At 40.1% G+C, this 21777-nt stretch overlaps 1 protein-coding gene across 8 annotated transcripts in view; it reads right to left on the minus strand.

Moving 5' to 3' along the window:
* Positions 1–21777, minus strand: part of Rnaseh2b (ribonuclease H2 subunit B) — a 69624-nt gene that overhangs the window by 34578 nt on the left and 13269 nt on the right. For 5 of the 8 annotated variants that reach the window (XM_029559596.1, XM_029559592.1, XM_029559593.1 and 2 more), the window contains exons 2-5: positions 11467–11538; positions 9138–9245; positions 5347–5423; positions 2830–2944 (exon numbers count right to left, since the gene is read on the minus strand). In XM_029559596.1, coding sequence (XP_029415456.1) covers positions 2830–2944; positions 5347–5423; positions 9138–9245; positions 11467–11538 — 372 coding nt within the window. Of the gene's footprint in view, positions 1–2829; positions 2945–5346; positions 5424–9137; positions 9246–11466; positions 11539–19820; positions 20035–21777 lie in introns of those variants that run through there. The other 3 variants (XM_029559595.1, XM_029559594.1, XM_029559597.1) reach the window with 3 other exon arrangements.

Genomic DNA, 21777 nt, shown 5'->3' on the forward strand with positions numbered 1-21777 from the left:
TGAAGGTGAGGCATGAGAGATCTTATAGCCTCTATTTTTCCTTCTGTAGTTTAAATGTTTTGGGTTTTGAACTTTCCATTATTTCAAATTTGTAGGCTCAAGTTCAGTAAAGAAAAAAACATTGGTTAGAAGAAACTTCCAAGCCTCTAGGGCACTGAATATACTTTTACTGCATCACATTGAATCTAAACTCCTTTACTTTATTATCATTTAAACACAAAGAAAGAAAAATTTGAGGCCTGTGGTTTCAGAAACCTGATGTTATGTGCACGTAAGGCAATGATGAGAAGGAAAGGAACTGATGATTGCCCAATGATGCAGCAACCAGTCAGGCCAAATGGTGTATGGGAAGGAAGGAACTGGGGGGTGGAGGATGGTCTAAGACACAGAAATAATGAGAGGCACTAATCCCATTTCATGATAAGGGTATCTGAGTTTTGATTCAAGATTACTCTTTTACTACAGCTAATGGCAGAATTCTGGGTAAAAGGCAATTGCATCTTCAATTCACGTTAAACCGATGAAATTGAAAATGACTTGGAACTACTCCTCACTACTTTAGCATTGGAAAGTGGCTAAGGGCTACTTCATTTGTCATCTCCCAAATAGCATGAGGGAATGTTTTTAAGACACAGCTCTTAAATCTTGGTTCCATGCACCTCTCAGATCCAACTTGGATCCCCAAGTGAGGCCAAGTAGGAATTGGCAGACAGAAAAGTCCTCCCCTTCCCACTGGAAGCTTATACTTTTTGAAATCTCTATTCTTTTGGTCCCAGAAGAGCTGTCACAGTTGGTCAGACAACCTGTGACCCTAAACAGTCATAACTTACTGGCCTGTTATGGTTCCCACATTTTTTTTCCAACTCTGAAATTGCTTGGATTTTTTTTTTTTAAATATTGATGCTAAATTTGCAAAGTGTTTCTAACCTTTTAAAACACATCCACAAATGAAATGAAAACAGGACACACAAGAACCTGTGGAACACAATAAAGCAGCTCTAAAAGGGAAGTTTATAGACAAAAATGTTTCTATTACCCAGACAAATAAACCAAAAACAAAACAAAACAAAAAAAATCAGAGATTGCAAATAAATAGCTTAATGATGCACCTCAAGTTCTTTAAAAAAAAACAAAAAACAAAAAACAAACTCAAAAATCATTAGATAGGAAAAAAAAAACATCTAGGCAGAAACTAGTTAAATAGAAAGAACAACACAAGGGATCAATGAAAGAAAGAAAAGGAGAATTATACAGACCAGTCTCCTTGAGAATTATGGATCATGGATCTAAAATTTCTCAATAAAATCCTTGCAAATCACATTCAACTACACATTACAAAGACCATTTATGATCAGCAAGTTGGCTTCATTTCAGGAATGCCCGGTTTATTCAACATATGCAAATCAATAAATGTAATAACAGCACATAAACAGACAAGGACAGAAATGACACAATCATCTCAATAGTTGCAGAAAATGCCTTTGACAAGTTCAACATCTTTCCACGATGAAAGCCCTGAAGAAACCAGGAATAGAAGGAATATACTTCAGTGCAGTAAAGGCCATATAGCAGACCATAGTTATACCAAATGAGGAGAAACTCAAAGCATTTCCTCTAACATTGGGAAGATGCAAGGGTGTCCCTTGTCCCCATTCTTATGTAATACAGTGATTGAAGTATATACAATATACTTGAGTGAAGAAGTCTGTATGAAGCCTATCACTATGGACAATGAATACATACCAATATTCATACCATGCACTTCCTCCTCTCAAAATACAAGCGACTCCTATCTATAACCCATATTGTCCCCTGGCCTGCTCCTCAGCCCCACATTCCATCTCCTGGATGCTACCAGTGCATATACTGAGGCACAAAACCAGTCATTCCTGACTTCTGGCCTTTCCTTGACCACCACTGTAGCAACAGATGTGGTTAGTTCTACATCTAAACCGCTACTTCCTTCTAGCTCCATCTCCCAAGCTCAGGCTCCCATGATCTCCCATTAGATCACCACAACACCCTGTAGATCTGGCCTGTTTTCTCTAGAATACACTGTAGTAATCCATGCTAGAAACTTCATGGATCTGACACCACTGTTAGGTAATGTCCAGACACATGTAAGACTCTCTGCATCTGAGCCCCTACCCTGAATTTCTTCCTGCCTAAATCCCTCCGCAGTACTCTATACTCCAGTTATACTGAACTCCGTGGCACTGCCCATATATGGTAGTTTATCCACACATCCATGCCTTTGCTACCTGCTATTTGGATTCATCCTTTAGGACTCCACTAACAGCAACACAACACCAACCACCTGAACCTCTCACACAAACAAAGCTCATTGTGTTTGGGATCCAGAAAACACTTCCACTACACCCTCTTGTGACTGTCCTGTCATTTTTTAATAAGTTCAAAGCAGAGGGACTGTGTCATTCCTTCAGTTCAGTTCTAGCATTCAGCATTGTTTCTCAGTAGGTGCTTAATAAGAGCTTCTTGAATCAACAGTGGTATAGTGTATATAATTTAACAAATGATGAAGCTGAAAGCAATTAAGTGATTTGTCTAAAGTATCAAAACTACTTCAGAGAACTGGGACTAAAGTCACGTTTTGATTCTCACCCTGTGGAAGAGAGGCCAGCAGATTTTTCTGGGCGCTCCAAAGATTAGCAATTTACGTTGATACATTTAAGTGACCCTATGCGACATCTTTCTCTACCACTGACATAGAAACGGCATGAGAGTCAAGGAGCTTTTAAGTAGCCATATTCCCAAAGGCTTAGTCTTTCTATAAGTCATGGCCTGATTTCAAAGGCACATTGACCATACCTTTATCCTCGGTCACATGGCGAAGTAACTTTTCAAGCTCAGGAAGTTTCAGCAACAAGATGCAATTTGGAAACTCGTCATCCACCACAACTTGATCTAAGGGTTGATACTTTCCCTAAAGAGAACACTCCAGTCAGTGAGAAAGCAAACATTCTAATCAATAATCTCATATATAAAAATAAGAGAAAAAAGGCATTATTACCTTATGGATAACTTTATATTTAGTTCTGCGCTTGTTCCATCTAAGGAACCCCTAAAGTGTGATGGGCTCGAAGAGACCATCAGCTCCCTTTAGGAAGTGCTTGTGAATATGGGGGGTTGGTTTCAAACAGCAAGTCACTTTCCTCAAGGGTACAGTCACCACGTGAAACAGAACAAAATCCCAGGAAAGTGCAGTGAGAGAGACAGGACTTGAAAAAATGGTGGCGACTACCTAAGGATGGTCCCGCCAGTCTATGTGGAAAAGAGCTGGCTGAGGTCACAGACTGTCACATGGGCCTAGAACAAGCTCAGACAGGCCTAGAATACATACCTTCCTTCCTGTCCTCACTCCAGGGTGAAGAAATGAAAGCCCCCCACAAGAAGAAAAATGCTCAAAGTGAATCTACTCCTCTCACAGATGTCAATTTGGGCTTCCAAATTTAGATAGTAAGAGAAAATATAGATGGGGGTAAGTTTAAAGAAGGTGCAGAGAGGCAAAGGAAGGCCCAGACTGGTAAGTGTGCGATGCCTGGCTCTCAGGGGAGAGACTCACAGACTTGAGTATTCACAACCTTATTTTTCTCAGTTAGATTTAGTCTTTCTCAACTTTGATAATTTCAGAGAAGACATCTGTCCAGTGGAGACAGTCCCTTGATTTGGGATGCCAGTCTTAGGAACAGAGGTACCGTTTGTCCAGACCCCACTTCTGCTCTTCTGTTTCTGTGGCCAAACTTGTAAAGACAGTTTGGCTGATGGTTTTCTCTGGTTTTAAGGGTGAAATCCTCTCATTTATTTGGTAGCAATTGTGACACCTTGTTATTTCCTGTTAGGTTAAGAGGTGACAACAAACACCTTCACTGAACTCTCACACAGCATCCTATGGGCTCCCAGAAGGCCAGGCTGAGGATTAATCCACCTGGGTCCTGGCATAACAGCCATGGAGAAGCAGTGTCAAGTGCTGACCCTGGGTGGTACCTTTCTCCCTGACAATTTTCCTTAGAAAACATGACACATGTGAACCAACTGAACTCTCCAAATTCCTCCCTGAACTCTTTTCTAGCTTCTGATGGCAGCCAGAACTATATCTATTGCTTAGAGACACATGATTTACCAGCCTCACCACAGTGTGCCCTAAACACACTGGCTATCACAGCAGCTTCTAGATAAGGGGAATGTGAGTCAACTGAGGGACAGAACTCCTCTAACACACTGAAAGGACAGAAAGCAGAAGAGAAAAAGGAGGGCGAAAGGGGAGCCAAAGGAAAGCAGGAATTAAAACCTTAGGTCAGTTTTATTATTTTTAGTATTTATAACAACTTAAAATCTATTTAGTCACAAATAGAAATTTAAGAATGTGATTTAAAGACCAACTAAATGAACCCATAAGTATTTAATCTATATGCAAACATGAGTCAAAATATCCAGATCTCCCTAAGCAGTTTAAGTAACACTTGCTCACCTAGGTTGCAAACTCAAAGGCTTTCCAGCTGATTGATGGACACTTGAGTGCCTCAATTCCCTTTCAAAAGGTCCCCAATCTCAAAACTATATCCATAATAATTCTAAGAGGTTCCTTGCATTTCTACCATGTTAATATGATACTGGTACTTCAAGCACAATGGTGAATGAAACCCCTAGTTCTGCTGGGCAGTGACACCAACCTCCCTTAGCAGTGACCATATTCATAGTCTTAAAATGCTAGTTTCACCTATGAACCCTTGCTCAAGTAGTAAAAACAGTTAATTTTACTTAAATCTTGATCCTGAATGAGAGACTCATCATCTCTGTGCCACAGAAGTGCACTTATCTAATTACTATTGCCTCATCCTAAGGCACAGACACTATCAAGAAAAAGCCTTGTAAGACTGAGAGGGATAGGCACTCTTTGTTCCCAATGCTTTAAGTCCCAACCATAGCTTCCCTACCAGTGAGCTTTTACTAGGCATGCCCTAGTTTACCTACCTCATAGACTCTCCTGAAAGATGACTCTTCTCTCCTCTCCTTAGTGATCAACTTTGTAACATTCATAACTGAACACTTAATGGTAAAAGTTTTCATTGTTAGGCTTGGTTACCAGAAGGTACAGTGAAGGGCCACTGAAAAGTCACGGCACACAGAGTGTGCAAGCTAGGCCACAGAAAGGTCACAGCCAGTTAGAATCAAATGTGATCACAGTCAGAGTGGAGCTTCTCAGGGCTGGGGGAAGGGGAGCTCTGATGCACATGACACACTGGGGCGCATTTTCTAAGACAGCTGAAATTGTAGGGAATCTACACTTTGGATCTTCACTGTAAACACCCCAAATGGGAAACTCACCTCTTTGTCAGCCTTTATGAGATAGTGGAGGAGCAGAAACAGAGGATCCATGGGCGTGGCGAAGTGGAGAAGGCCCCCTGATGAAAAAGAGAAACCTATGCCTTAGGAGAACAACTTGGTTTTTCATCTTGATCTCAGGATGAAACCATCTGCCAGAATCTATACGAGACTCCCCAGTTCAGAAGTCTATTCTTCTGGAAGCATTCGTGTGGTGTGTGATGCTTCGGTTATGTCAACAAGGGCAGGAAACATCTTGATTTCAGTGTTCTGATTCTCCTTCACGTGAGCTTCCTCAGGTCTGACTGCCTTTAGATATCCCTCTTAAACCTGGCTTCCCTTGTAATGCAATTGGTATCTCTCAAAAGCACATGTACTCCCTGAAATTTTATTCCAAATAGCTGCAAATCCCTATGGGAAGAGAACTAAGGCACTGAAATCCACTTCTGGCCTTCCATTTCTGCTTTGGAATCATTTTCTACAGAGCCTCTTGGGTGACATAGAAGTGTACACAAGTACAGAGAGCCAGGGAACCGCAGGAAGCCTGTGCCCGTCAGTCAGTCTGTCTAGAAAGTGTCAGTAGAAAGACCCTCTTGTACCTAACAAGCACAATATCTGGGATGAAGCTTCTTTTTAGCAGGGCTCATGGAGTGCAAAGGACAATGACTGAATGCACCCCTGCGCAGTCCATCACTCCAGATGATATCCCACTCTGGAAGAAAAGCAAGTGGGCAGCAACCCAATACAAGTCAAGTGGAAGCTCTGTCCTCCAGATGGGAAGGAAAAAGATGGGTCGTGCCTCTCTTTCCTTTATGAAATCCCCTTCCAAATCCCAAACTCCTCTACCCACAGACTTGAATTAGGAAAGGCACATTCATTAATGAAACTAAATAAACAGTTCACACACCTGCACCCAACCTTTTAATTTTGGTTTTGGGAAAGACATGTGCTTACTTTTAATACTTTAACACAGCAACTTACCTATACAAGCATGAAATTCTAACCCTAAATCATATGTGTGTGTGTGTGTGTGTGTGTGTGTGTGTGTATCTGTATGTGTATATATAGTAAGAAAAATAAGAAGTAGCTCTATTTGACTACTTTGAAAAGTAGCTTATGCAAATAACCTATCAGAAGTTCTAAGCCCATTTACATGCTGCATCCATCATTTCTGAGTCAAATTATGATATCCTGGTAGCTATGACTAGTCTTAAAAACAGCTTTTTAAAAAAATATATTTCAAAATATATATTTTATTTACTTATGTGTATGAGTGTATTGCTTGCATGGAGGTACATGCACCCATGTCATGGAGTGCCTGCAGAGGTCAGAAGTGTGTCTAATCTCCTGAAACTAGAGTTACGGACAGTTGTTAACCATGTAAGTGCTGGGAATCAAATCTGGGTCCTCTGCAAGAGCAGCCAGTGCTCTTAGCCATTGAGCCATCTTTCTAGCCCTTAGGGAATACTTTTAGAAAGAAGACAACAGGTACCTTTGCTGTAAAATCTGAAACTATTCTTTTAAAAAAAAATCTATGAGATAGGGGTTAGAGAGATAGCTCAGCAGTTAAGAGCACTGGTTGCTCTTGCAGAGGACCCGGGTTTGGTTCCTGGCACCCACATGACAGCTAACAACTGTCTGTAATTCCAGTTCCAGGGGAATCTAACACCCTCTTCTAGCCTCTGTGGTCATTGCATGCACGAATGAACTTACATATATGCAGGCAAAACACTCATATACATAAAATAAAAATAATAAATCAAGCATTTTTTAAAAATGAGAGAGAGAGAGAGACAGAGAGAGAGAGACAGACAGAGACCAATCAACCCCCACCCCGACAATCTAGGACAGTTGCTCAATCACTGCCTCCCAATATTATCCAGTTTCCATCTGGATGTTTTTATACCTATTAGGTAATTCCAACTACAAGTGTGTTATGTCAGAGGCTGAAACGCTTCCTCGTTGCCTAATGAATACTTAACATCAGCAACAATGAAAGGGAATACTTTCCACCAATCACAATACACAAAAACTATTGCATTTTTTTTAAGATTTATTTTTGACTTTTTATTTTTATTTATGTGAGCATGTGGGCATGTATGCACACATGTGAATGCAGGTGTCCACAGAGGTGGGAAAAGGGCACTGGATCTCCTAAAGCTGGAGTTATAGGTGGATGTAAGTCCTAAGTGGGTGCTGGGAACTGAACCAAGTCTTCGGCAAGAGCTGAAAGTGCTGTTAACCACTGAGCCATCTCTCCAGCGCTACAGTTGTATTTTGGCAACTAAAAGCTGCTTCAAACTCCTCAAGCACATAAGTGCCTGAGATCTATTAGGAGCAATAATCCTTCCATGTGAAGGTCTTAGAAGGCGAGCTAAATGGCCTCCTCACCTTTGCACCAAGAGGCTAACAGGAGCCCATGGAAATCAGGACACAGGGAAGCAGAAAGCATTTTTCAGAAGTGAGGAAGTGGCACCAGGAGAGCCTCAGACATCCTCCCGCCACTCCACCCCAGCAGCCCTGGCACATGCATCAGAACCCTGAAACACTTTCCCAGAAACACTTTCCCCTGAGTTTACAACTCTGGTGATATAGATACATGTATGTATATGGGACAGAGGGAATGGTATACTTCCTGGAACGTTCCCTAAATGTCCATGAGTCAAAAGTTTGTTCCCCAGAGAAACACTGGAAAGCTGTGGGAACTTTGGGAGGTGAGTGGGATCCTGGTCTCTTCCTCTTCCTCTCTCTTTTCCTGGCCATCAAGTATGTGGTTTGCCACATGCTGCAACCATGATGTGCTACCTCACTCCAGGCCCAGAAACAATGGGGCCAATGGACTGAGGACTAAAACTTCTGAAACTGTGAACCAAAGTATATCTTCTCTTCTGATGCTGACACTTTCAGGTACTTATTGTACAACAGTAATAGAAAGCTTGGTAAAGAAGGGACAGTACCTTACATGACAACACATTTTTAAGAAGTTGTTATTTTAGAGGTTGGATGAGTATGCTCAAGGAAATGGATGTTCAAAACGTGAAGATCCTCTAAAGAAAGCATTTCTGGGGCTGGAGAGATGGCTCAGCGGTTAAGAACACTGGCTGTTCTTGCAGAAGACCTGGGTTCGAATCCCAGCAACCACATGGTGGCTAACAACTGTCTGTAACTCCAGTCTCAGGGGATCCAATAGCCTCTTCTGTCCTCTGTGGGCATTGCACGATACGGGTGCACTTACCTACATGCAGGCAATACACACATATACATGCAAGCAATACACACATATACATAAAATAAAAATAATAAAAATATTTTAAAAGTTTAAAGAAGTGGCCAGGTGCAGTGGTGCACGCCTTTAATCCCAGCACTCAGAAGGCAGAGGCAGGGGTATCTTTGTGAGGTTGAGGCCAGCCTGGGCTCCCTAGCAAATCCAGGCCAGCTGGGGCTATAGGGAAACCCTGTCTCAAAGAGACAAAAAAAAAAAAAGTTTAAAAAAAGTTAAAAAAAAAAAAAAAAAGCATTTCCAATGCACTTTATATGCACACTGTCATAGTACAAAGGTAGTGGAACTTCTGTCAGAGGGTGTGCTGGTGTTTTAGGAGACAGACCATAATTGTTAGTTTAACAGAGTGACAGCCTAACTTAGCTTATCTTTTCTTTCTCCTTGAGTAAAGCCTCTGACAACTAGGAAAGTTCCCCAGTGACCACACTCCAGAGCAGGCAGATAGATCCACAGACCCATGAGAAGGATGGGAAGGCTGAAGTATGTGCTGTTGGTTGGAAAATGTGTCACTTACCTGATTGAACTGACTGATTTATAAACCAAGAGTGGTGTTTTTCCTTGAAAACTTTGATTTCAAACAGCTGCGGTAGACACATATTGAACAAGTAAATGACTCCTTCCCCTGAAACACAAATCTGGTTTTTATCTAGGTTTTCTCACACACACATATGCACATCAAAAACCTGTCCAACAGGAACATAAACGTGCATAGACAGGCTCTATTCCAACTGACTCCAAAAAAAGCTTATGGGTATCAGACATTTCTTCTCCCAGCACATCAGACATTTCTTCTCCAGCTCTATAATCCTCACTGAACTTACCCAAACCATAAAAGTGAAAAGTGCAAGTCATTTACCTTAACCATTACAAACCCTCTCACTGAATCTGCCATCAGATCAGAGGAAAAACCCATTTCTGGACTACCAAACCCTAATGGTTCAGACATGTGCCTGAGCTAGCTGCCCCTTGCCAGTGAGCTCCACACATAGGAGGTAAGACAGGGACTAAGCCCTCGGACTCCACAGGCCAAGCTAATGAGAAATGCAAGGGCACGCCTCAAGCCTGGTGACTAGATGGAATTTTTCATTTTATTCTTTTATAAAGGGGGGTGGGGAGGAGGCTGGGGACACAGCTCAGCCAGTGGTAGAGCACTTGCCTATCTTGTGCCAGGTTCAGGGTACCATCCTTGGTGACTCAGCTGTTCAGGGACAGAAGGGAGAAGCCTGTGTGCATATCTGATGTTTTATCCCCTTAACTCATGAAAATATTTTCCCAACCACAGCACAATCTAGGGAGTGAAAGACCCTAAATTCGAATCTGTCTTCAGCACACAGTGGGCGCGCACCATTGGAGAAGTCATATAAAGCTTTTATGCCTCTGCTTCTGCATCTGTATACATGGCAATGTCAAAGCTACCTCACAGTGCTTTCTATAGGGATTGGGGGGGAAAAAAACAACATGTAAATTCCTTAGAACACTACCTAGTACAGAGTAAGTGCTCAGCTTACCCCTTATTTTTTCATTGTCAATACTGCAAATAAAAATATCTGTTGCTGGGTTGTCTAGATAAAACTGAAGGTTTAGGAGAAGCCTGGCTTTCTTTTGTTAAACACCAGAACATTGCGGCCACCTAAAACTTCTCTTGAAGAGTGATTTCTCATATCAACCGAGGCTTAACCAAAACTGAGTTCCAAATAATATAGCTCACCAGACACATTCAGTCTCCTTTTGAGGAAAAATGCTGGAGGAAGTGGGGTTGTTTTGTTTTACTCTCTCATTGTTTCCCACAAGATACTCAGTACTCATTGCCTTTCCCTCATTCACCACTGAGTTGTACAGTCACCAGGTGATAACTCCAACCTCTAAGCATCAGGCCATCTACTTAAACCCGTAAATGTAGTGGAAAACAACCCAGAGATTAAAAAAAATCCCAACGCACTCATGGCCTAGTACATTTTAATATTTCTGTCTCAAAATTAGAAAACAGAACTGAAAATATATGGAATATAAAGTTAAAATAGTTTCCCAATAAAATATGAATCTATTCAATATATAATGCTTTTAATTAAAAAAAGAAAACATTCTCTGAAAGGAGGAAAATATTTCTCTTTGGTCAGAATAAAGGAAAGAAAGAACAGCTAAAAATGAAACTAATCAAAATCTTGGCATGTCAAGGAAAAGCCTTCTGTTTTTTTCACTCTGGCTGTTTATTTTACTTTATAACACAAAATGAATATAAATGCAGGCTAATGTTGGAGAACTATTCTAAGAAAAATGGGCTTAAGAAAGCCAAAGACAACACCTCTGTTTTCAGAAAGAACTCAAACATGCTACTTTTTTGTTTTGCCAATGTTTCTAATGACCGAAAAGTGCTGTGGATTAAAATTTTAAGCAGTGCTTTTTAAAATATTTTATTTATTATTTTTATTTTATGTGTATGAGTATATTGCCTGCACATAGGTAAGTGCACCCATGTCGTGCAATGCCCGTGGAGAACCGAAGAGGCTCTCGGATCCCCTGGAACTACTGGAGTTATGCACAGTTGTAAGCTGCCATGTGGTTTCTAGGATTCGAACCCGGGTCTTCTGCAAGAACAGCCAGTGTTCTTAAATACTGAGCCATCTCTCTAGCCATTAAGAAGTGTTTTTAATGTGAAAGCTCAAATGAATTATCTGGGAAGACTTAGTAACGTCATTAGCTTGCTCTTTATCCCCCTAGGATGCCAGCTGCACTTTGAAAGTTAGGAAGATGGCACACAGGCACACAGATACCATGTACTCTGATCAGCCACAAGCTTAAGAACATTCCAGAAGGTAGGAGATGAGAGGCAAGGGGAAACTTACCTGAGCATGGGTTAGCTAGTTTTACAAACATCAGACCACTTTTCATTTTCTTTGAAGTATCTTTCAAATACTCTGTAAAGAAATGGTGAATTTATGAAAATGAGGGATTTTCTCTGTTGCTCCATCACTTTACCCTGCTTTCTTCTACTTACATGATTTTCTTTCTAAAAATTTTAATCTGTCACTTATGAGCTGTGTGATCTTCAGTAAATGATTATCTGAAGCTGCAATGTGATTTCAGTCTTTGGGAATGGAGGAGGGGATCCAGGATTACAGCATAATGACTATTATTATTATTTTACAAAGTACACTTAAAAATAAACATTTACTTGACATTTGTGGTTTTCATTCTTACTCCAACAAAATAATCATGTCCTCGCTCATTTTTCTACTGGGGTTTTCAATCTCTTTTTAAAGATGACTTTATGAGTAGTCTTTGTGCAGTAAAGATATTAACTGTATTTTAGCACTTTTAATAATTATCTTTTTGCCATATTAAAGATAGAAAATCTTTGTGTATGGGGCTGGAGAGATAGTTCAGTGGGTTAAGAGTACTGGCTATTCTGGCAGAAGACCCGGGTTCAATTCCCAGCACCCACATGGTAGCTAACAACCGTTTGTAACTCCAGTTTAAAGGGATCCAACGCCCTTTTCTGACTTCTGTGAACATTGTATGAAATGGGTGCACTTATAAGCATGAAGGCAATACATTCATATACATAAAAAATAAAAATAACCAAAAAGATTATTTTTTAAAAAGAAAATCTTTGTGTAGGTGAGTATAGCGCAGTGAGGAAAAGCACCCTGTGGTTAAGCCAGACCTGAGTTCGATTCCCAGGTCCCACATAGTGGAAGGAGAGAACTAACTCCAAAAAGTTATATTCTGACTGCCATAAATGTACAGTGGCAAGAGTACATGCAGACATACACACACACACACACACACACACACACACACACAGAGTAAATAAATGTGTAAAAATTCTTAAAAATAATTTTTTAATTACATATTGTTTTCACTATGTTTATAACCCTTGTGTCATACTTAGAAAGCTATCTTCTTCAAAAGTACATACATTTCCTGTATTTTCTGTGGATTTAAAAATATATTTTATTTGTTATTTTTATTTTATGTGTATGCATGCATTGCCTGCATGTATGTAAATGTATCCACGTATTCAATGCCTGCGGAGGACAAGAGAGGGCGGTGTCAGAACCCCTGGAACTGGAGATACAGACAATTGCTAGCCACCATGTGGGTGCTGGGATTCAAAACTGGGTCTTTTGAAATAACAGCCAGTGCTCTTAACTGCTGAGCCATCTCTCCAGCCCCACCTGTGGTTAAATTTTAAGTTTATAATTTTAACCTATTCAGATTATGCCTTAGGCATGAGAAATGGGAAAGAAATTGAAAAGTTTCCCTGATGGGTTGGTCAGCCATATCAACATCAGCCAAGTATGCTCATCAAGAAAAATCTTTCCTAAATATTTAAAATACAGGCATAGCCACCAGCTTTCTGGGGCCAGCTTCTTTCTTGGGTAAGTTCAGCTGCACGCCAACTGCGCCTTGCCCCCAGCCTCATTCAGCCTCCCAGCTCCCCAACCCAATGTATCCTCCTAGTGTGGGCACTGGCCTATTTCTTCTGGCATCCCAGACCTTTGAACTGCCCTCTTGGCCCAGACTCCCCTCCCCACTGCTTCCTGCCCTTTGTACCCACACCAATCCAGTTCCAAGGTCTAGTCCCCGAGAGACCTGGGGGCCTTTCATTCCCCCTCTCTGCCCCCAACCTTGCTGTTGCATGCCTAAGAAAGGCCCTGGTCGTAGACTAGCCCAGTCCCCAACTTCCTGAGGACAGCATCTTTCCTGGAGGGATCTGAACTTTAGGAGAAAGCCTGAGAGCATCGGATCCTCCTCCAACTTGAGCCTCTGTGGGAACTCTTGAGCAGCAGGATGAAAGCCATCTGGACCCTCTAATATAAAATCAAAGGAGAGAACCTGAAGCCTAGACCAACCAGCTTTTCATGCCCAACAAGTAAACCACAATGGCACATAAAGTTTACAAAAAGCAGCAGACCTAAACTCAACAAAGGAAGGCTTAAGTCTCACACAGGAATCAGAAACTACAAAAGAAATCCACGTCAAAGTCACAGCAAAAAAATAATAACATGAAAAACCAAAATAATATATCCCTGCCAAATACCAACTGTCCTATAGAGGAGTACAATGAGAATCCCCTAGAGATAATACAGGACATGTAAGTCAAAAGAACAATTATAAACATGATAAAAGAATTCAGTGAATTTAAAGAACACACAAATCAATCAAAGAAATCAGAGAACTGAAAGGAGATAGGGACAAACTTTTGAATGAATTCAGAAAAGAGTTAGAAATATTGAAGATTACTCAGGCTGAAATGAAAGATTATGAAAAATTTAAGAAAACACAAGAATGTAATATGTAGGAATTGTGTGACACCATAAAAAGACCAAACACACATCATAGGCATAGAGGAAGGAGGAGAATCTCAGGATAATGGTATGGTCCAGATCTACAACAGGATTGCAGAAGAAAATTTCCCCAAATTAAAGAAAGACATTCCCATACAAATACAACAAGCATATAGAATACTAAATAAACAGGACCAGAAAAGAAACTCTCCGCAGCACATCATGTAAAAACACTAAATGTACAGAACAAAGAGAGAATACTGAAAGCTGCAAAAGAAAAACAAGTCACATATAAAGGAAAACCCATTAGGATTACAGCTGACTTTTCAGTGCAAACTATGAAAGCCAGAAGAGCCTGGACCAAAGTAGTCCTGCTTCTAAATGACCACAGATGCCAACCCAGATTACTTTACTCAGAAAAAATGTCTATTATAGTTGAAGGGGAAAGAAAAATATGCCACGACATAAATAGGCTGAAAGAATTCATGTCCACAAAACTTTCAAAGAGTTCTTGAAGCAATACAAAGAGTTGAAGAAAGGAACGACTATACCCAAGGAGTAACAGAAAGAAACTTAATGAAGGTATAACTGTGGAAATGCACAGTCACACCAAGACTGCGAACAGAAATCAAAATGACAGGAATCAATACACATCTTTTGTTAATAACTTTAAATATCAATGGACTGAACTCCCAATCAATCGACACAGACTAGGTAAATGGATTAAGAAACAAAACCCATCTTTTTGTTGTCTACAAGAAACCCAACTCACTTTCAAGGACAGGTATTACCTTAAGGTGAAAGGATGGAAAAAAATATACCAAGCAAATGGTACTAAGAAAAAAGCAGGCATTACAATTCTTGATAAGACTTTAAACTAAAACTAAGAAGAGATAAAGAGGGCCACTTCATTCTCATAAAAGGAACAATAAACAAAGAAGATATTACAATCATGAACATATATTCACCAAACTCTCGTGCACCCAACTTCATAAAAACAGTACTATAGGAATTTAAGACCCAGATTAATCCCAACACATTAATAGTAGGGGACTTCAATACCCCATTGTCTCCATTAGCTAGGTTAACAGGGCAGAGATGTCAACAGAGAGACATCTGAATTAAACAATACCATAGAAATGGGAAAATGGACAGCAGACCCCAATCTTATCTAAAGGAATGTTGGCAACTGATTGCTGCTAGATATGAAGAGCTGATCTTCCTAAAACAAGGAACTGTAGATAGGCTGAGTAGACTCAGAGGATGGACTTGCTCTGGGTAATGGCTGGAGGCACTGATAACACAGTGGACAGTAACAGGGATGACAGAGTATATGGACTCCCGTGGGGAGGTGGGGGAGGCTATGGGAGGGTGCCATTTCAGATGCGGGTATAAAAATGAATAAGATTATTTGGGATGTTCTGTATGAAATACACACAAAAAAATCTATAAATAAAAACTAATAAAAAAAATAAGGCCAGGAAAAAATATTTAAAATACATTTTGGGGGGCTGGAGAGATGGCTCAGCAGCTAAGAGCACTGACTGTTCTTGCAGAGGATCTGGGTTCAATTCACAGCGCCAACATGGCAGCTAAAAACCACCTGTAACTCCAGTTCCAGGGGATCCGACATCCACTTCCGGCCTCCACCAGCACTGCGTGACACAGGTGCAATTATATACATGGAAGCAATACACTCACACACATAAAAGAAAAGTAATAAATCAAATATTTTTCAAAATACATTTTGGGATCTGTCTGTAGACATTTTACTTTGATCCGCTAACCTGTGTCTGTATTACCAGTACCTCAATATTCTAAGTCCTATGGATTTAATTTTAATATATAGTAAGGCAGGCTCCTGCATTAGGTTTCCTTTACAATATTTGAGTGTCAGGCTTTAATTACACAGATCAACCATGAAGACCAGGATGACCTTGTCAACACACTGTAAGTGGCACAGTCAGAGCTCTTTTCAGAGACAAAGGACCTGGTTCTAGGTAATGAGGCAGCACAGCAGTCCACACCAGAGCAGGCCCGAGGAGGCTCTTTGTTTTTCTATGGCCTCTACTCCTGTAATTCCACTTTGGATCTACATATACATGTATGCATCAGGCTGAGAAAACTGGCTTACCCATAAACAGAATAGAACTTTTTTCTATTTTCAGAATTAGTTTTGAATATATTTGAATGTTGAATACATAAAGAAAAAATAAACTAATTTTAGGGTTTTATATTTCAATTAAGAAAGAGTAACAAGAAATCACCACCACCAGACAAAACATAAAGTGAAGTAGAACAGTGAGCCCAGGATGGCCCCAGCTTGTTGCCTGGAGACACTTTCCAGGCCAGGTAAAGCTGGCTGACCTGCTGAGCTGAAGTGATGGAGCTGAGCATTCCAAAGACAAGGTAACAGAGTCCCAGTGAAGAAGGCTGATAAGCCATGGAGTACAGCCAAGTGCAGCAGGCTCTTCTAGAATATTCAACAAAGAACTGCTCAGTGCCTCCAGGAACAAACACGAGAATGTACCTCACACTCAGTCAGAACCCTATTCCTCCTTCTCCCTAGGTATAGTGCTGCTCAGTAGTGGCAGCAATTAACTCAGACTAAAAGCTGCTCCAGCCAGTCTCAGCTAACTAATTTAAGCAACAGCTAAAAGAACCAAATTCTTCTTTCCAAATAACTTACTCTTGAAGTTAAAAAAAAAAAAAAAAACACAAAAATATTCATCACCCAGAAAAGATAACATTCAAAGACATGAAAAATATGGCCCATGATGAGAGGTGGGAAAAATTACTGAGAATTAGTATAATGCACAAAGCATTAAAATTAAGGGGAAAAAAGGCACTAGGAACAACATATTTCATGCATTAAAAAGTTATAGACAGAGGAGACTTTTTTAAAGGATCCAAACTGAATTCCTAGAGAAGAAAAATCCCCAAGGTGGAATGACAGAAGATGAAAGCACAGAAAGTAATGGAGCAGTGTTAGTGATCTATGGAACAGCACCAAACATCTAATAGATACATGTGACCTCCCAAAGGAGAAATGAGGACAGAAAACACCTGAAGAAAGCATGTATGAAATGTTTTCAAATTTGAGGAAAACTATAAACTCAGATATCCAGGAAGCTCCATGATCCCAAAGCACAAAAATCAAGAATAAAATGAACATCATAATTAATAGTCCTCCAAACATTACCAAAAAAACTCTTAAAAGCTGCCAGAGGCAGGGAAAGGTCACAACATGCACAGAGAACCAAAGCTAGAAACAGCAAGTTTCTTCTTATGAAAACAATGTTAGCCAGAAGACAATGCAGAAACATCTCTAAAGTAAAATCAGAACCCCAGAGAAACTACCTTTGGAAAGTGAGAGTGGAAAATAAAACCTTTTTGGACATACAAGGCCTGAAAGAAATAATCAGTAACATATGCACACCCCAAGGAACACTGAGGGAAATCCTTCTGGCAGGAGGTTATGATGCCAGATGGACACAGGAATCCAAACGGGGGTGATGGAGAAAGGCAGGAGTGGTCGCAGAACAGATAAAGGGGAGTTGTTCTTATTTTAATCTGTTTAACGATATTGACTGTTTAAAATAATTTAGTTTAGCATTTATAACATATGTATATAGAAAACATATGATAACAGCAGCATCAAGTCCAGGAGAGAGGAAACAGGAAGCTGCTGCACTGTGCCTACAGTGTGTGAAGCAATGAAGAACACCTAAAGGTGGATGCAATCGGTTAAACATATGTGTGCAAGAAACTCTATGCAGTCACTAAAATTATGGAACCCCAAAATGCTAGAAAGACAATGGAGGAGATGAAACTGGGTCACGAAAAGTACTCAATCAAAAAGACAGAAAAGGTACAAGAGCCACAAAGAACACACAAGATAAACAGAAAACAGAAAACAGGATGGCAGATTCAGCCCCAACCATATCAATAATCACATTTAAATGTCAATGGTCTGAACATCCCAACTAAAAGCAGAAAATGTCAGACTGAATTAAAAAGGAAGATAAACTATGCAGCTTATAAGAAACAACACCATAGCTACAAGACACAGTAGAATAAAAGTAAAAGAAACAAAAATACATTGTGCTTAATTTAACACTGATCAGAGCAAAGATTAAGTAGGTGAAGTAACTAACAAAGAATGCGCCTAGGATTTTTTTTTAAAGGTCATTTTACAATGATAAAGGGTCGATTGGCTGAGACGATCACTCCTGCTGCTCACCCACCAAACACTAGCTTCAAAACACACAAAGCAAACAGGGAGGGGAACCTCTGGCTACCTCCTCACCCGGGACCACTACCTCTGCCCTGCAGCTCTGATTCCCCTTTGAGAATGTTACATAAACAGAATGGTGCAAATTCAATTTTAAGAATCCTTTAAGACTTTCTTTCTGGAATAACTTACATATAGATTAAAATGTAAACTACAAAGTTTGGTGCTGTTAAAAAGTTTCCAAAACACTAAAATGGACTGTCTTCTTCCCTCCTCCCAAAACACTAAAAGGGGCCCTGCTTCTAGTTATTCCCCATCCAAGCTGGGGGAGCTGTGCCTCCTGGCTTTATCAGTTTCTAAAATGGCAGACCTTCGATTGAGACTTGATGAATGAGTATTGACTGCTTCCTTTAGCATCAGAAAACTGTGGATCCAGTGTTTCTCAGCTTTCTAATTCCTCCAGAGGATTATCAATAGCCTAAAATGCCAAGCTGTAAGAAGGTTTGGAGCTACAAAGTACAACTAGATCCTAACAATGTGATACGCTACAAATGCCAATATTTTTTGAGACAAAGGCAGACAGCATTCAATGTCTATCTAGTGGTGGGAAATCATCTTTCCTCACATTGTACAGACCAAACAATTTGCTGTTGGGCTGAATCTTTCAACACAAAAATCAACTCAAGATGGATTAAAATGTTCAGATATGAAACTACTAGAAGAAAACATGAATGCTTTAGTCTGGCCAAAACCTTTTTGGGGGCTATAATCCCAAATGCATAGACAACAAGAGCAAAAATAGACAAATGGGATTATATCACACTAAAAACCTTCTCCACAAGGGAAACAATCACCTGAATGAAGAAAGTCTTTACAGAGATTTTATTTGACATACTTATTAAAAAGTTTTTAGCTATTGATGTTTGAAATAAAGTACTTTTATATAAAAAAAGGGGTTTCAACAATAAATATAGTTCCCCTAAATATGAAAAAAAAATCATTTTCAAAGATTTTGCCTCCTATTCCAAACACTGACAAACTCACAACGGCAAAGGCCAACCACAGGACCCAGTTCGTTTTGGCTCCCTTGGCATCTTGGAGATCCATCTTTCTTCTGCTACGACTGCACCCACTGCAAAGCTGGCCTTCCCTAAACTGCCTTCTCATTCACTAGATTCCGTGTACCCATGGCAGGACCAGGTAAGTATCGACTGCTGAGAAAACAGCCTTTCTGTCCTGAGTACCACTTTTTACTGAACCCTTCTTACACTTCTAATTTATGCCACTAGTTCACGTACTGTTCCAGGCACTGGGAGCACAGCTGCAGCTAAATTCTCTGTCCTCATAGAAAGCCTATGTCTGATACATCCTCTGTCCTCTCCTGTTTGCTTCTCCACCCCAGTCCACCAAGCCCTCTGGTCCCTCACCAATCCATCATCCAGACCCTACAGGGCAAGGTGAGGGACTCCAATCTGCTGTACCCTGACAACCCTCATCTAGAACTGCATTATCAAAAGAAATGAAGTGCCTTCCATACATGTGACCCACATATGACTTAAATTTTCCTAGGAGTCACCTTAAAAATAGGTAAAATAAGTATTATTTATCCCAATCTATCCAAAATATTTGCATGTAAACAAATTTCCTATGGAATACATTGCCAACATATTACCTGTGTGGTTTGCATAGATGTCTTTTATCAGATGGAGAAAGTTCTCTGGGTCCAAAGTGCTGAGAGCTTTCATCATGGAAGGCGTTAGGTTTTCTAAAATGTTTGTCCTCTGCCTGATGAGCTGATTCTGTGCCTTTTGGCTTTTACTCCAGCAGCAGGGCATATTTCATTGTGTGAATCAGCCTTTCATCTCTAAAATAAGCCTAACTTGTCATGTTACATAATCCTGTTTGGGGGTTTTTTTGTTGTTTTTTTTTTTTTTTTTTAAATACTCCTGGATTTATCTGCTAGTTGCTTAGGAATTTTGATATATGTTCATGAAGAATCTGGGTTAACTTTTTTTAAAAATTTTTTTTTATTAAAGTTTTGTGCTTTTCATACAGAGTATCTCAAACAATCTTAATCATCTTTATAGCCCCATCCCCACTAGTACCCTCCTATAGTCACCACGCTGGAACCCATATACTCTGTCATCCATTTTAAGGCCCACTGTTGTCAGTCAGTGTCCTCAGATGTTCCCCAGTGCAAGTCCATCCACTGAGGGCTAGTCAGCCCATCTATAGTCCTTTGTTTTAGGAAGATCAGTTCTTCCTCACCTAGCAGTAATCAATTGCCAATATTACTTTAGCTAAGATTGGGGTATGCTGTTCATTTCCCCAGTTCTATTCTGGGTTTCTGCCTGTTTGTGTGGGACTTGCGTATGTTGACACCATTGCCATAGAATAATATGAGCAGTGCCCCAAGATCTTATAGGACTATGTTTCCATATGGTCATGCACCTCCTCCCTGGCTCTTACAATATTTCTGCCTCCTCTTCCAAAATGGTCCCTGAGCCCTGGGTGGGTAAAGTTTAATATAGGGGTCCTGTCCAAGGACCAGCATTCTGCAGACTTAATCTCTACGTTTTGGCCATTTGTGACCTTTTATGTTCCTGGCCCTCTGTTGCATGAGGGAGCTTCATTATTGAGAATTGAGAGATTCATTAGTGTCCTCTTCTTTACCCCTGTTCTATGTTTCATGTGCCTTAGGTGTAGAGGTTACATTGTAGACGTGTTGCTTAGGCCTGGGCAATTCATAGACAATGTTTGTGTGTGACCAATTGTGATACCTGGTAATAGTCTCCAACTTGTGCAAAGTAAGCTTCTTTGATGAGTGGTGACTGGGATATTTGTCTGTAAATATAAGGATACATATCTTGCACCTAGTAAGAAATTATATTAGTCTAGGGGTGTAACAGTCTTGGGGTTTTTTTCTAAGATTCTATGACCACTCCAGTATTTGGCTATGTTTACAGTACCACACTTGAGTTTCCTCGCATTGAGTGGGCTTTTAGTCCAATCAGGTAGCTGTCTATTGCCCACAAGATAAATGTGTCATTATTGCACCGATGACCTATGCTATGCCGGCCACTGATGTGGTTATTTGGTCTCGAAGTTGGTGTTGGACCATTGATTGATGTTTTCCCTTGGCACCTTCATATTGTTCTCCAAAGCTATGAGAGCTAGCCTACAGAGGAAGTGATTTCAGGTCATTAATCCTTTTGGGGGATGATACGATATTATATCTAAAAGAAGTCAAAAATTCTACCACAAGCTTCCTAGAAATGATTAACACTTTCAGTAAAGTGTCAGGTTATAAAATTAATCTATAAAAATCAATAGCCTTTCTATATACCAATAACAAGCAGTTGGAGAAAGAGCACATGGAAACACTCCCTTTCACAACAGCTGCAAAAAGAAAAAAATCTTGGAATAAACCCAACCAAAGACATTAAAGACCTTTACAATGAAAATTTTAAATCTTTAAAGAAAGAGATTGAGGAAGATACCAGAAGATGGAAGGACCTCCCATGCTCATGGATTAGAAGACTTAATACTGTGAAAATGGTCATTCTATCAAAAGCTATTTACAGATTCAATGCAATGCCAATCAAAATCACCATGACATTCTTCACAGA

This window comes from Nannospalax galili, unplaced genomic scaffold (genome assembly GCF_000622305.1).
Source record: "Nannospalax galili isolate Female #2095 unplaced genomic scaffold, S.galili_v1.0 scaffold488, whole genome shotgun sequence".
Lineage (NCBI taxonomy): Eukaryota > Metazoa > Chordata > Mammalia > Rodentia > Spalacidae > Nannospalax > Nannospalax galili.